The 17073-nt window shown below is 33.8% G+C and overlaps 1 protein-coding gene across 1 annotated transcript in view; it reads right to left on the bottom strand.

Annotated features, from left to right (window-relative positions):
• Positions 1-1931: 1931 nt before the first annotated feature.
• Positions 1932-17073, bottom strand: part of LOC126746547 (sodium-dependent dopamine transporter) — a 98587-nt gene continuing 83445 nt past the window's right edge. The window contains exon 11 of the mRNA XM_050454855.1: positions 1932-12521. Within this exon, the coding sequence (XP_050310812.1) occupies positions 12369-12521 (153 nt within the window). The 3' untranslated portion in view covers positions 1932-12368. The remainder of the gene's footprint in view (positions 12522-17073) is intronic.

The raw sequence follows: 17073 nt of genomic DNA, 5'->3' as shown, positions 1-17073 counted from the left end.
TCTAGCAGTCTCGAACTCTAAGCGAATCGGAGTCCGAGAACAGCTAGGAGGATCGCGAGATGAGTTGGAGTCTGGGAAGTGAGTGCGCAGCATGACCTCCAGTGACTCCCGCTCATTGGTAGTAAAGCCGCCATCTGGAAGTGACAGCAACCTCATTTTAGTTCCAGGTTCCTTGGACAGTACTTTGCACAGTCGTGCTGCGGAGGATGTGTTTTCAACGTCATTGCAGAACCGCCTCCAGCACTGTCTTTTGGAGTCCCTGAGTGTCTTTTTGTATTGCCTTTGCAGAGCATATCTTGAAGAGTTCTTAGAGATGTTAATTGGAAAAAGTGCTTTAAATACTTGTAAAGCCATGGAGTGCATTTTAGAATTTAAAGGGCGACGGCTTTGTCTTTAACTGACCACATGCGACCAGAAAGTGAACGATTTGCATTTAGCAATTGAGAGTTAATAAATTCTTTAGTTATTTCAGTAAGATTCTTTTGATTGAACTGAATCATTCCATCATTATAAAGAGACTTTAAAGAAGCAATAGATGCTCTTTAATTTTTCAAAAGTTAACTCATTTTAGATAACTTGCTTGGTGGATGGTGGATTTATGGACATTATACATTGCTTTTCAATTTATAACATTAATTTCGTACTCATGAGTTAAGCTTTCTTTCGTAACACCAGTCTTGAATGCAAAGAGCAAGAATGTCCTTTATATTCTCGAAGAGAAAAAATATTTATCAATAAAATTTGTGAAAATATTGGAACAAGAGCTTCCTGATGGCAAACAATTTGAGTAAGCATTACCTGACGAAATAGTTGAAGTGGACATACCACTACACACTGTTTACAGTCTCTGAACTTACAACTTGAATTTAATTATCAACAAATTGGTCATCTGAAAATGATTTTCTCGGTTTTGGGAAAAATGAGAAATAACTGCGTTCTAACAGAACCTGATATTTTAGGGAAGACAATTGAATTGCATCAAAACCTAAGCCTTTACTCAAAAGATAACGATAACTTAGACATTTTTATACAATATTTACGTGATAGTTTTGTTCTACTCTTTTCTAGAATCCTATTTCAAGAAAACTTACCCTATTCTTGACCAACGAGACGACGCCTTCCCTCTATTAAAAATAAAAAAGTCAACGTCAAAACTGTCAAGAGTGTCACTAACATCACTACTGTCAAATTTTACTAATGTCCCCTAAGATGGCCGTCATCCGAAATTTCCATTTACCTATAACTCTGGGGTTTATAAGTATATGGAAATTCCTCTTGGCTGGTAGCTAGGAACACTGCGATCACAGAACACAAATATAGAGAAATGCGTGTTGTCTAATGATCAGACATAAATTCTATTGACGTTATTAATAAGGACGAGGGCGATCATCGGGGGTGGCGTGTGGCGGGAAATTTAAACCTGATCCAAAAATACTCACATTTTATAAAAATTAAATCAGAAGTAGTGCAGCAATGCTATCGCACCCTCGTGGAAGCTTTCACCAAAAATAGGCTAGGAGGTAGCTGGATCAAGGAATACAACCACAACAAGGGGAATTAAGCCGTCGATTTTCTAGCCAAGAGAACCGTGTGGTTAAAGCTCAAAAGGTGCACAAAGGGCGAAAATATCTTTTAAATATTGAAAATACTTTTTCGTCATTTATATGCTTTTAATTTTTGTTTTAAGTTTTGAATAAAACACCATCACTTGAAGAATATGTCGGCTTATTGATGACAGCACATTGGGGGTTGGTTTTTCATTTAAACCGAAATAAAACAATTATTCGGCTAACAAAAATATATTCAAACGAAAGATGTATACACAAAATAGTTAAGGCACTCACAATGGCTGTTTGTAAACACCTTTGTCATAAAGAAAATTATCCATACGATCTAAAAAAGATTTATAATTAACAAAGAATACTGGCCTCACTTAATTATAAAATAATGTTAGTATACCTTAATAAAACTGAAGTTTTTGAAAACAATTTCTATAAGGAAATAATATAAAAGGTTTAACAGTAGATATAATATAGATAGATATCACAACTAGATATTTTTAATTTAGTTAGCTCCTTACAAATTCTATTCTAGGCTACGAATTCTAGATATAATCTAATAATAATAATAAATATATGAATATATATATACATATATATACAGGGATGTACAAATTCGATGTATGAAGGTTGAAATATCCTAAAGAAGTGAAAAAGCAGAAATACTTGTCGGTATGTACCATAGTTTTGTTTTTCTGCTTTATATCCCTTTATTAAATTATACTTAGTTTAGTTCATAAGTTTAAAATGAATTTAATTATTCGTGCTGGTAGTAGAAATATGAATAAACGAACAAGAGCTCATTGGAGTCACTTCTAGAAAAATTTGCAAAAGTGTCAAACTTGCAAAGAACTGATGAAATTAAATAAATTAGAGTTTAATAAATTCTAAAGAGTTTATAAAATAAGACCACTCTCTAAGATGAATTAAGATTATAATATCGCAAATTGATATCAACAAAAAGCAGGATGAACAGAAGTTCATCCTGCTTGAAAGGATTCCTGAAGGCAGTCTTGACCTCTTTGAAATAATTATTTATAATAATACTGATAGTATTGGACTCCTCTGCAACTTTTTACAATTTTGCTAGAGCCTTTGATGGTATTTAATCCAGTATTTTGATCCAAATTCTCAAGTAGTAGGGGCTTAACTATAGTAGTAGTAAATGTCTGCAGTTTATTTAAGGAGCATAAGTCTCTCAGGTCAGAACTTCAGCATGGAGTTCCATTTTGAGTATATACCAATGTATTACTATAAAAAATTGCCAATCTAATTCCACTTTTAATTTTTACTCCTTAGCCGTATACTTGAAAATCGTCGAACTGTTAAACCGTGAACTAATTACACTTAATTCTTTTTATGCTGATGATAGAATTTCCCTCATTGCTGATAATGCTGATTCATATATTAACTGTTTCCCCGACATCAGTTTTGTGCCTCTTCAAAAAGCTATTTTTAGTAGATTGTGTTTAAAATAACCAAAAATTCAAAACACTTTTTTTTCATTCCGAGATGTCAATATCCAATAACCCAATCTTAGGATGAGGGTATGGGTGGACATTCGACATGGTGATGTCCTTTTGGCGAATACTCTAAGCCATCAAGAAGTATTTTATTTATCTACATTTGCTATATCTTGTTCTTCACTCAAGACAGCCTATTCTGGGTGTTTTCAATTTTTTATGACCATCAATCTACTAGATTAAGATTATTCAGCACATGCAGCATATTCCCAATAAAATAAATGATGTGAGAAGTATAAGTTTCTAACAAAAGAAGATGTTAAAAAAAAATTAATCAGCGTCATTAATAATTTTGGACTTCAATAAATGGAAGTCTTATATACACTAGATCAAATTTATTAACCTCAGCCACATATTGAATGCAGCAGTTCTTTTAAGGGAATGGTAACATTTACTTCAGGTGAGATTACCTAGGAAAAAGTAAACCAATCTACCAACTATAGGCCCAAGCTCTCAAATATCCAACTTCAAAGCAAAAACCTCCACAGAGCTGTTTATCAAGATTGTTGGTGCTCCTTAAACCTAAGCTCCCTAAGACTTACGAAACACGTATCGTTGAAAATATAAGGCATATTTTGAAAGTCATTAGTTTAATCTGGATATTGGACAAATCATTTATTTTCTGATGATATTAGATTTGACTGAAACTAATAATACATCGCCTAAAGATCTATTGTCACGGTTCTCTGCAGAAAATCATATTTTGGGCTATGCCAGAGAATGTCTGCAAGTAGAGTGCGGTTCCTTTAATATTACTGAAATCATTTATATAAAGCAAAAAGAAAGAAGATCTATAGGTAAATGGTTCTATAAGTAAAATATGTGCTTGTAAGAATACTGATGAACTTTGAAACTAGAAGAAAACCAGGCAGATAGCCAAAAAGCCAAAGTGGTACAGCTTCCAAAGCAGTACCTTTAGGTTAACGCAGTTAAAATCTTTAGACACGCTATGAAAATCCATCACCTTGGCAATGCGGTTCCTATAGTAGGTGGCTCTAGAACCCATTGACCCAACCCAACCCAAACTGAGAACTGCTTAGAATATTGTTGGATTTTAGAAAGGCACGTCTCATTAAGCTTTGATCAGGCAGATAAAAGAAATCTGCTTAAAATTCAAAGATTGCAAACTTTTCGAAATTTCTAAATTCAAATAAAATGAAACCAGGAACTGGCACTACTCTGAAGCCTAAGGCCATGTCAAGGTTTTAATTAGTCTAAATTATAATGATCCCGAAAGAGCAGAATTAAGATACAAATGCAATAACTATGCAAGATATATCAACTAATACTAATAAATCAATAACTAGTCTTTGGAATGGCTGAAGTTTTGAAAAATTTTAGGGGTAAGATTATCCTCATTTGCAGAGGATGATCTTGCAAATTTTTAATCAAAAATGTTACTTTCTTCAGTTCAGTAAAGTTGGTGATACTTGAGGTGATATGTAACGAGGGAAAAGTAATTTTTGTAGACAACCTTTATGTCAAGATCAGTAATGGGCTTCTCGGACCTAAGCTCTCTAAAAATTATAAATGAAAAAATTCTGTTTGAATATGATTCTACTTGGCAGTCACCAATGGCAATATAGGAAATAACTTGAAAGTTATTAGTTTGTCTTTCTGAAAATAAATTATGTTGGTATGAATAAAACGAATAATAGATGGCCCTCATGGTCCGTGCAGAGATATTTAGTCCAATATGCTATCGTCTTCAAATAAAGCGTATATTATTAGATATACGCTGATTAGACCATTAATGTAAAGCAAAAAGAAAACAATTGGTCCAATAACTGAACGCTATTGCAGTCAAAATACAAATGGTCCACAAAATAAGAAGAGAACCAGGAGGATGCTATTTTGCTAAAGCCCTAATGGAAGAGCCTTTAAAGCAATACATCAAACTAGTTTTATTGAAACTAGTAAATTTGACTATGTACTAATTAGAATGATATAAATTGAGTAGACTTTAAGATGGAAAAGTGAAAGTTATCCAAGAAGCATCAATTAATACTAGTAGATCAATGGCTGATGATCCATCTGAAGTTGTGAATTGATGTTTATTTAGTAAGAAAGTAGGTTTCATTAATCTATATTAATTAATAACACGTTAACAAAGAAGGATTTTTTTAACAATAAGAATAGTTGAAATAGTAGATATCGATTATAAATATGGAACGGATATAACTAAACGCAGGGTGGTCTGGACCGAATTTACCATTGGTGTCAAAACGTTAATACATCTAAATATTATAAAATGTTGTTGAACTACTCACTGAATCGACTTGTTCTTCCAAAGCATTGGCAGTCTTTAACTAAGGTGAGATTTAAGTAGGGAAAAATAAACCTATCTATCAACCCTAACTCCAAGCTTTCAAATATCTATTACAGTATAAGCTCGGTGGCGTAAATACTCGTATATATGAACAACTCGGTTTTGTGAATAAAATATTTTTTGTATTAGGTACTCTATAGTGTGAACAGAAGTCTGCTCGATAATGTGAACAATTAAACAATACGTTTTTAAACGATTTTTGAGCCAATATGCCAGTAATATTTTGACTGTCTCGCTGGTTTTTGACTTGTCGTAGCATGTTTGCATGGTTCACGGCGTTTATATGGCTTTTATTCTTCACTTTTCAGTTGACTTTAAACGCCTAAGTAATAAATTCGGTAACAACCTTTCTTTGCATGATTCTCAAAATGGGTAAAACTGTCAAAAACAAGGCCCTTACTCTACAACAAAAAGCAAATATTATTCAAGAACATCGAAAAGGTGTTTCAGTTACTATACTGGCTAGAAAATACGGAGTTGCTAAATCAACAATTTGTTCGATCAAGAAGAAAAGGGAGAAGATTCTTGAAAGGGTAACCAACTCATTAGGGCCAAACAAAAAGTGTACGTTAAAATCTTGTGAGTACCCAGAAATGGAAAAACAGTTGTACAAATGGTTCCTTACTCAAAGAGAAAAAAATCTTTCAATAAGCAGCGATATATTAAAACAAAAAGCAATCAGAATTTTTGGAAATGTATATCCTGCGACAATGAAGTTTAGTGCAAGTGATGGATGGCTGCAACATTTTAAATGGAATATGATTTCTAAAAATATCCGGTGAGAAATTATCATCTCAGCCGGAACTGGTTGGGCCGTTTAAAGAACAATTAAAAAAAGTTATGATGAGCTTGGAATAACGGAAAATCAACTTTTTAATGCCGATGAAACGGAGTTGTATTGGAAACTTCTCCCAGATAAAACATATGTTTCGATTGCTGAAAAAACGGCTCGAGGAATGAAAATTGCAAAATGGGTGACCTTCTTAGGATGTGCAAATGCTACAGGTTGTTTCAAATTAAAACCGCTGGTGCTTGGAAAATCAAAAAATCCCCGCTATTTTAAGCACTTTAGAAATCCGGTCATTTATAAAAATTCCAAAAACGCATAGATGACTGCAGAGATATTTAAGGATTGGTTTTTTACCACTTTGTTCCAGAAGTAAGTGATTTTATTCATAACCATTAAATCCATTTTCCATTTTTGAATGATTTTAGGTGAAGCAGTATCTAAAAGAAGAACATCTTTAGCTGAAAGCTATTCTACTCTTAGATAACGCTCCTTCCCATCCTCCAGCAGACACATTAAAAACAGATGCCGGAAACATATTTGCTATGTTTATGCCTCCTAATGTGGAGAAGAGGCTGATTAAGTTGTTTCGGAGACTCTGAGTTTACTAAGGGAGGTTCACGAGGTATTTTTTTACAATAGGCTACTGTATTCTTTGCTATAAATACAATTTTATTATAGGCTGAATATACGACAAACGATATCACTGAATGGAATAAGGATGATGCTGGCATTAACCTTAATGATGATCCAAATGATAATGCTATTTCGGAAGAAGAAGACGACTGTCAGGTCATTGAAGATCCAAAGCCTAAAATAAGATATTCTGAAGCCATTGAAGCATTAAAGCTATACATACAATGGGCACAAGAAAACTTTGTTAATATTGACGACATTTTATGCCTTAAAAAACTTTATGAAAAAGCTGTAATTATAAATACAATATCTAAAACGAAGCAATTAAAAATTACTTCTTTTTTTAAATAAATTTTGTAGGTATTTTTTAATACATAGGTATTATAAATAATACATACTAAGTAAATAAACAAAGGCTTGAAACTTATAATTTAGTCTCTTTACAAAAAAAAAACATAATAATCATCCTCATCCCATAATGTGAACAATCGGTATTATGAACTAGGGTTTGTTTTTTTGTGTTCATGTTACCGAGCTTGTACTGTATAACGATAAAGCAATCGGCAGAAAATCTTTTCCAAGATGAATAATATACTTTTTAACCTCAGCTATAATAGTAAAGAGTAGTTGTAGAGCTTCCAAAGCAGTATATCTACAGTTAAGGTAGTTTAAAGCTTGTGATAGGTCATAAAATAATGTATGGAAATCCATAATCATTTATTTGGCTATACAATTTACAGGATATTAGGACCCTTAGATTTCAGCAAAAATAACTCGTTTTATCCCGAATCTTAGACAAGGCAGATAAAATAAGTAAGCATAAAATTAAAAAAATATATATCTTAAAAGAGTCTTCTAAGTTGGAATGACCTTAGCAGTATGACAAAATGCCAGGAATCGAAGCCGCATCAATTAATTTTATCGATGTCTGGTGAGTTCTACCAATATTTAACAGAATATCAATTACAAGATATTGAGCTCTTAATTTTAATTGATAACAGTACTTGGCAGTTCTGTGAAAAGGAAATTAATGTATAATGGTAAGAAAGATTGATAAAAATACAAGATTTTGGACTTCTTAAAGGTTATTTTCCTGTAACTGGAGATTCCAGAACTATAAAGCCACGCCTCTTGCTCGATCATCAGCCCTTGATCAATTTTGTCTTGGATATGAGTTTGTACCAAATTGTATTTTATATTTGGGATCAAAAGGGGGGAGAAGTTTTGAGACCCTATAAGATATTGCTTCAGTTTATTGTATGCGTTGTGAGGCTATAGAGCATTTATTGGTGGTATTAGATCAGTGGCTTTAAATATAGCGTAAGTATTTAATATTGAGGGGCCTAACGAACAGGACTATTCGTAGTGAGGTGAAAAAAAAGCGGCTTCTGTTTGAGTCTGACTTTGATTGGCTTCTACATTTAAAGAGTACGTGAGGTGTAAAGAGCTTCCTAACAGATTCGTTGTTATAAAAGTCCTTGGAGTATTGTAGAAAGAAGAGGTCAGTTCTCATAAAAAAGGAGATTTGCTATAACAAATTTGATCAGGTGGAGAGGAAATTTTACACCTAGATATGGTGGTTTATATGCAAAAACACAATTCCTGTCGCAAGAGCTGGAATAAAAAACGTCTTGAGATGAATAAATTAAAAGGATTTACTTCAAAATGTATGCCTTCCTCAAGGCCTTTTAATGCCTGAAAGATCGCATAATGTTACTGAAATAGAAATAAACATAATATGCTTTCAAATCTTCTTAAAATGTTAAAAAAACAATTTATTGATCATATCCAAACATAGTTTTGTTCATAATTAAACATCAGCTATCTCCAGTACCTTAACATCTGAAAGAATTTGTACAATCCTGTATATTATAAAGATTTTCATTTCATTTTAAATCTAATTGATAAGCCTTGTAAAGATAATCAAATGGCTGTTTGATTATCTCACGTGGGCATTTTATAAAAAAACCGTCCAAAAGTATAAAAATGCTTTAAAACGGCAGTAATAAATAATTCACTACAGGACCATTTTACTTGGTTCAGCTACTCATTATTATTGTATTTTTACAACATCTTCCGAGATATACACATAATATATTGCTACCAATACCTTCTAAAAATATACTTAGCTAATTAAATCCATATTTTTCTTCTTTTATCTTTACATATTACACAAGTTAGTTCAAATATGCTACATGCTGGCTTTTAAACGACCCTGTAAACCATTTAGGTTACTATATAAAAAATCTCTACTATCTGAATTTAATATATTTAACTTGTAGACTTACTTTAAGCGAAGGCAGTCTTAAAGTATGTCTAACTTAAAATTAAATGCATTAAATTAAGTATATTAATTAGAGCTATCCTAATTAATTGTTTTATCTACTTTTGGATTAAAGCTTTATTAGTACAGCTGTTTAATATTATATAAATATAATTTAATAATAAATAAATACATCTATGTTATATGTATCCTAAGTTATATTTATTAAAAAAAAATTATGCTGGGTTTATGTTGGGGCATTTGTTCCAAAACAGCAATAACCAAACAATAGTTTCTCTGATCGGATAAACTAATTATGATCTTAATAGAATCTTTTAAAAATTCTTTGGTGTACTTCAACCGAAATTGGGTCTACCACAAGGTCAGCAAAATGCTTTATTCATTACTCGACATGTGAGAGAATGGTGACAAAAGAGATAAGTTCAAATAAGGATGTAAACTTAAATTATATATGTCATTCAAAAGAACGTTCCTTTCCTTCTTCCTTACAGTTTCTTTGCAATCTGCAGAGTGTCTACTTAAGGCTAACCCAACTATGATGCTCCATAACGACGTATGCCATTTAAGCTAAGATCCTTTAGACGTTGCATAAAATATCATAGTCAACCAGGGAGCAAAAACAGGTACTTGAAGTAACTGTAACTTTAGAGTAATTTCTTCGCCGAGTGGAAACTTTAGGTACGCGTTTCTGCTTCTGTAGAGATTATCAGATTGACCAAATATGTTAAACTATATTCCGAGTCACAATTTGTATCACAATACCCAGACCCCATCACAATACCCCACCCAGCTCAAATCAACCTAAAAAAGCCTCAGGGAGCAGAAACAGGTACCTGAAGAAGGTCACTCGAAGTACTCAAAGGAAAGTACGAAGGAAAGTACGAAGTTCGAAGTACTCGAAGGAAAGATTCATTTATTCTTTATGGTTGTCTACTTTACCCAAGCTAAACACCACTCGACATTTTTTATCAAAATATGTCGCAAAAGTTAGAATTATATCTTAAATTTCAGTTTTTATAGTACAGTATAGTTCTTGTACCATTAGAATTAATGCTTAGAATCGCCATTACTTCAAGCTTTTCCTTCTTTTCTAATTTTGAGTTCGAGCCTTCTTAAACTCATACGGACACGACGATGCCATCGGTATTATCTGGCGTGAACCGACTGATTTTAGGCACATTTTTAAAAGAAAGTAGATGACTAAAGAAACAATGTATGGACTGGATAAAGAGTGACGCAGATTGGGATCCATTAGACATCCCAATCCGCGCAAGCAAGGGTAAACCATCACCATCAACCTGATGACAGGTGAAATAGCAACTTCAGATCACTTCGAGTAATCTAAAAGAAGCTTTTTTATCGGTTTACATGTTTACACATTGTATTAATGTGAAGTCCCTACTTTCTAGGAAATTATCGGTGATAAACATGTAAGTTTGTTTGCTTCAAGTCACTTGAAATCTTTCAATAATTATGAGGCAGTCGTAGTGGCAGCTGTAAATTAGAAGCAAGATTAATCATAGCTTGAATCTAGCGACTGATTCAATTATTTGAAGATGGATGGGAAGACGCCTTTAAAATAATTTCATAGATCCTCTAATAGAATAACATAATAATTTAAGGGAAGCAATAATTCACAAAAAAGATTTACAATACTTCCCCACTGCAAGACGTATGAAGTAAAATTCAGCAAATTCTAAAATTTGATCAGTCGCCGATTTGTAGGGTTAATTTACCTAATAGATTGACCTTTCGAAATTAAATCATCTAAATATTGAGAGACAGTTATTTGATAAAGACGACTCTCCTTGAAATTGCTCAGTTCGTAGTTTTGATTTGCAATCCCAAAACAGAAAGGCCATCTATGCCTTAAAAGAGCCTAAAAAGAGCTCCCCAATAAGAGTAGGATAAGATGGCCAATCAAGTTTTCTACATCGAGGTTCTAATGGTTATATGTGAGTTTGTGAGAGGAACTGATGTTTGGAAGACCAAGTTCTGAATTCTTCATCAAGACAATGCACTAGTCTATTCTCAGTTGTCTACACCACAGTCGGTCATCATAGTCACCCAAATTTATCCACTGAGACTGTTTTAAGCTTTCCAAAGATAAGTTGGTGTTGAAGGAAGGTAATTTGGAAGTGTGAAAGCTGTTAAAGCAAAAGAAATACAGGTTCTTAACCACCTAAAAAGAGGACCAGCTTCTAACAATGGAATCACCATGGGGAGCATTGAAACCGATAAAACCTCTGTTGTAACTACTGATGAATAAAATATGTTATTACTTCAGTCAAGTAAGCCTCTTGTAGTTCTCTATTGTACTCCTCTGCAACAACACAGGTATTAACTACACGCGATTTCCTATGAAACTTCTATCAAGCTGCACTAGTATATTAAGGGGGCAGAATAACGTTCTTATGCTTTGGTGAAGTATTAAAAAGGGTTTCGTTTGGTGTATTAGATGTATTGCTCAGTTACTCCATATTTAGGTTTCGGCAAATTTAAAGCCTGTTAAATTGTTAAAAAATTAAAATGCCTCGACTACAAATTACTCTAACCAAGATGCAAAAGTCCGACACCGATCTTTGTGACCTCGATAAAGTGGTCTCAGACAAACCACAAGATGACGAGTATTTAGTAACGAATAAAATAATAAACAATATACGAATAAATCGAAACTAACGATATGAATAAATGGAATAATGATAATTCTCGTACGAACCTATGTTTACATACCTACTAAAATATGGGATGCTCTGGTACCTGATAATAATCTGGATGCCACATATAATCTAAATATAAATCGAATTGGAGCTTACGCATCTGGCTTAGACTAATTTGTACTTTAACTGAGAACTTTTTAGTGGTAACGACAAATAAGACAGGTAACGCTGACTTTTTGATATACCTATTATATATATAGATACTAACTTTTGAACTACCTATATTTAGGTCTATTTACATATATTTTAATTTGTACAGGCATTTTTGAAGCTCTTTACTTAGTAGATGGGCCTAAAATGAAAATAAAAAATTTCCTTGCTTTCTGTTACAAGGCGACTATGTATGTACATATTTTTTTTAGAACGTCAACCAGACTAGTTTTAAAAAAATGCTTGCTTTACTTAGAAAATGCCCCAAACATGCCTATACTATGTAACTAAATGAAACAAGGTTTAAGACTCCTTGCAAATAAAGGATTAAATTAAAGTAATCAAACGTAATACTCTGTAAATTTCGACAGTTTCTTATCTCACACTTCGACAGGTTTTTGATCTGTCGGTGTTTCTGCTGGCGTTGACAGTCTAACCTGCGTACTTTCTGATTGCACCATCCCATTGGTTTGGCTGATCACATTCGCGCTGACTTGTGTATCTTGCCACGGAGTGGTTAGTTTCTTTAACCTCTGAAATAAATATTAAAGTTATAGTATTCATCTGTATATATATTCCTAATGCTTGGATATAAGTTACTCACTAGCTGATTAGATGGATAGATACAGCTTATAATTAATCATATATAGAATATCATTAACTAGATAGATAATAAAGTGATAAATCTGGTAGATGCTTTTCTTTAAAGGAGGAGTTATATATTTATAAGAGGATTGTCCGTAAATTAAGATTGTCCGTAATCTCCAACTCTCGTGGTGAGGGAGCGAGATAGTTTAAATCTGACAACATCGCCGTATTTCTTAGTTACTCCCCACCATCATTGTGACCAATCAGCACCTACCTGCAAGGCTTAGTCTTGCTCAGGGCCTTGAAAGCTTGAGCAATTTACGGAACACTAAAAAGCTTCTACTCCTCGAAATTTAGATGGCGCTAAGAATGCAAAACGACTTAAACTACCGCTTTTACCGAGGGTGCACAGACTGTCAAGCATCAAATTATGTCATATAAAATGCGGCAATTTGTCATAGTTCTTTAGCCTGCACAAGCTTTCTTTTTAGTTTTGCCGAAAAACTAACTTTCATTATTCTTTTAATAACTTTCATTATCCTGAAAAATCTTAACAAAATTGATCTTTTCTCATATTTCCTACAAAATTTGTCCGTTTGTTTAGTTCAATATTTTGTATGTCAGCTGTGGTTAGTTTTCATTTCGGTGTGCTGACACCAATAAACAATTCTATACCTGCTAAAATTATTTTATTCTACATTCATTCAAACCCAATTCAAGGAGAGGCCTTAAACTAGATACAATACATTCGGTTAATTTTCACAACAAGTGACCCCACCAGAGATGTAGGCTTAAGCTTAATAATATAATGATACACTGCTTGGGTTAAACTAAGCTCTTTAATTAATAATTTAGTTTTTTCATAGTAAAACAAATATTACACTTAACTTAGTAATGTGTCTCTTAGACTGACACCTGACTGTTATATTTTAAATCAATAAAATAAAATATTTTTATTTGTTTGAGTCCAAGATGTAAATGACATTCTATTTAAAAATGTGTTTTTTCAGATCAGGATTATAAAGAACTGACCACTTTTAATCACATAGAGCAGCAGCCGACAACAGAATATGCTGATGGATTGAAAGTTAAAAACTGCGCCCAGGTCTTTAGTAATATTATAGGATCCTAGACGGATAATATGGCAAAAACATACCAAACCTGAGAGAGGAGCAATTTCAGGAGTTTCAATGCATCAGCAATTTTGGATTCTATACAAATCTTGGTGTCTGACATTTTCAAAGGCAAATAGAAAAATGGTAAAAAACTCCTTTAGATTCTACTTTTACCATATTTAATTATTGCCTCTTTCATTACTAATTTGGTGATAGTAGGGAGTAATTCCTCAGTAAATTTATTACATTTTATTGACCTTTATACATTTACCATAACCTTTTGTAACACTCTATATATAAATTATACTTTACAGACTTTGTTCTTTATACAACAAAGTTCCTTAATTAAGTTTATACATTGTAACATTTTGACGAATTTTTAATTTTATTTGATGTTTAATAGTTTTTTATTTTATGCTTATATAATTTTTTATTGTATCACTTGTGAATTGTTTGCTATAATATAATAATACATCTGGTAAATATTTTTTGTTTCATTTCTGAAACCCAGACCTGTGTATCTAGTAGGATATGTATGGTGCTTTCAGAAATTATAGTACGCAGGACTTTGTTTATTATGTATATAAAAAAAAGTTCCAATTTGACTTTTTTAATCTGCCTATTATAGTTTCCGAAATCACCACATATTTCTCACTAAATTTAAGTGCACGGTGTAATAAAGCAAAATTCAAATTTGGCGCCATAATCAAATTTTTTCCCATCATTATGGCGTCAAAAATTTATTTTTGTTTCCTGTTAGTAGTACTCCTCGACATTCAGAGGGCGCATTCATCGACGCTTCAGTATTCTATTGGCTCTTATGGGAGTTTCCTATCTAAGTAGTATTAATATATGGTCTTCGTTAAGAAGTCGTTAACGATTAAAGGACAATCGATGTTCCCGCTAAGTCTGAATTAAATTTTATTGAATTGTCTGAATTAAAATTGAAAGTTGACTGACGTGTATATACATACAAAAGTGCGCAATTGGTGTCGGGAATTCGCAAAAAACAGTACAAACGAGGCCAGTCACTGGCGTCAAGCGGATGAAAGCACTGACAAAAAGAAGCGGATTGAACATGCTCGCAAGATTCTGCACGATTACCGGGAAGAGGGAAATTATATTGCAACTTGAGTTCACTACTTCACGCAGAGACTAAGTAAGTATCAAACAATCAACTGGCATGTATTCATGAAGGAGAGTTGCTTGGACCGTAGATACATTTGTTTTCAGATTACAGGTGTTGACCGGGAAATAACAACTTATCGAAATCTGAAAAGAACCGATTGGAGTAACTTTAAACTTTAAAGTAGAATTCTACGAAAATAACAGTGCGGAAATCAAAAGGGTTACATTAAAAAAAAACCGTGTGGTGGAGCAAAGACCTTGAAAAGATTAGGAGGACTATTAGAAAAGAATTTAACAATGCCAAATACAGTGGAATATGGGAAACCTATAGGACATCTCCAATCTCGAACTGACTACAATAAGCGGTTAGCCGGCAGGTAAAAGGCGACTCTGGGAGGAAGTACTGTGAAGAACTGGGAAAGCGTTCCAGACTGTGCTAGACTCCAAAAGGTTTTTGCCAAAATGCAAGGCTGCACGATTAGCTTCCTACGCAATGGCGATGCTGAATCTACAACCACAAGAACCACTGACCCAACTTTTTCGTGTGCGTTATAAAAGACAACATAACTGGCATATGATTCTTACTCTTTTATAGGATAGTACAGAGCAATGTAAATATAAAGCACGTCGAAAGGACTGGGAAGCTGCCAAAAAAGTTGTGACATATGATAGGATCAAATTGGCCATCAACTCATTTGCACCCTACAAATCTGGTGGCTTAGATGGAATCATTCCAGCAATGATGCAAAAAGGACCAAATGTAATAATAAATTAATTAGCTGAGATAGTATTAAGGGGCAAGTCTAGCTTATGATTATATTCCAATGAGATAAAGGGTACGGGTTGCTTTTATACGCAAGCCCGGAAAAACCGACTATTCTGAAGCCAAATCTTTCAAACCGATAAGTCTTATGTCTTTTCTGCTCGACAGACACATTAGGGACGGAGCATTGGTTGAAAACTCTCTGCTGCAAGACCAATATGCTTACACCGCAGACAAATCTATAAAGACGGCGCTGCATAGGCTCGTAACTATGGCAGAGAAAACTCTGGAAACCAAAGAGGTATTACTAGCTACCTTCCTGGACGTCAAAAGAGCTTTTGACAGTACAACATGCGAGTATATTACAAGGACCGCAGCAGAGCTTGGTATAGACGCGAGATCATGCAGGTGGATGGACTGTATGCTCGGAACCAGAACAGTAAGATGCGAATTGTTGAATAAATTTCTGGAAGTCTCTGTAACTCAGGGATGTCCACAGGGAGGTCTTCTGTCGCCTATCCTGCGGTGAATGATGATGAACGGGCTGCTATTATAACTAAGGGAAAAAGTTTTAGAACTTTAGGATATGTAGGAAAATTTAATACAATGGTGAGGGAAAAAATGCAAACTGCTTTGAATATCATAAAAAACTGGACAGAGGTCTTAAGATTAGTCCCCTTAAATCCGCAATTGTACCATTTACCAAAAGACGAAAGACTAAGGACCTTGGGCCACTATTCTTGCATGGTAAAGAAATTGCTATGTTGGGAGAGATAAAATACCTGGGGGTTATCTTGGGTTCAAAGTTAAGCTGCAACCAAAATCTTGACAAACAACCAAGCGATCAGAATCAATTTTATTGAAGACCAAATGCATGAATCGGCAAAAATTAGGGATATTCATCAAATCAAATCATTCTTCATCAAATAAGTTATAGTGGTGTCCACTATAACTTATGCTACACTAACTTGGTAGCCAAAAACCCTAATAGTAGGAGCTAGGCAAAAGTTACGTAAAATACAAACACTCGCATGTCTAGACAAAACAGGAGCCATGAAATCTCTACCAACCCCATTTATGGAAGCTCTTAAACTCCCACCATTACACCTGATGATTCAAGGCGAAGCAAAGCTGGGACTGGAACAAATATCAAGAATCTATGAGACAAACACATCAGAAATTATTTCGGATTACATGATTCCAAAGTATTGCTTCCGTTGCACACCTTTCAAAGTTGAATATCCAACAAGAAAAGAATGAACTAACAGCTTCCGCAGACCAGACGGAGATCTTATTTGGTACATAGATAGATCCAAGACCAATAAGAAAACGGAAGCTTCAAGTTTTGCAAAAAAACCTAAGCATGAAACGTCTCATCCGCTGAGAAGACATGCCACAGGTTTTCAGATAGAAATAATTGCGATACTAGAATGTGCTAGGTAAAACATTAGGGGCGCATACACTAATAAGCAGATCCTAATAATACTAGAT

The sequence above is a fragment of the Anthonomus grandis genome, chromosome 17, assembly GCF_022605725.1.
Source record: "Anthonomus grandis grandis chromosome 17, icAntGran1.3, whole genome shotgun sequence".
Lineage (NCBI taxonomy): Eukaryota > Metazoa > Arthropoda > Insecta > Coleoptera > Curculionidae > Anthonomus > Anthonomus grandis.
Note: the sequence above shows the minus strand (reverse complement) of the source record. Positions and strands in the feature narration are given on the sequence as shown.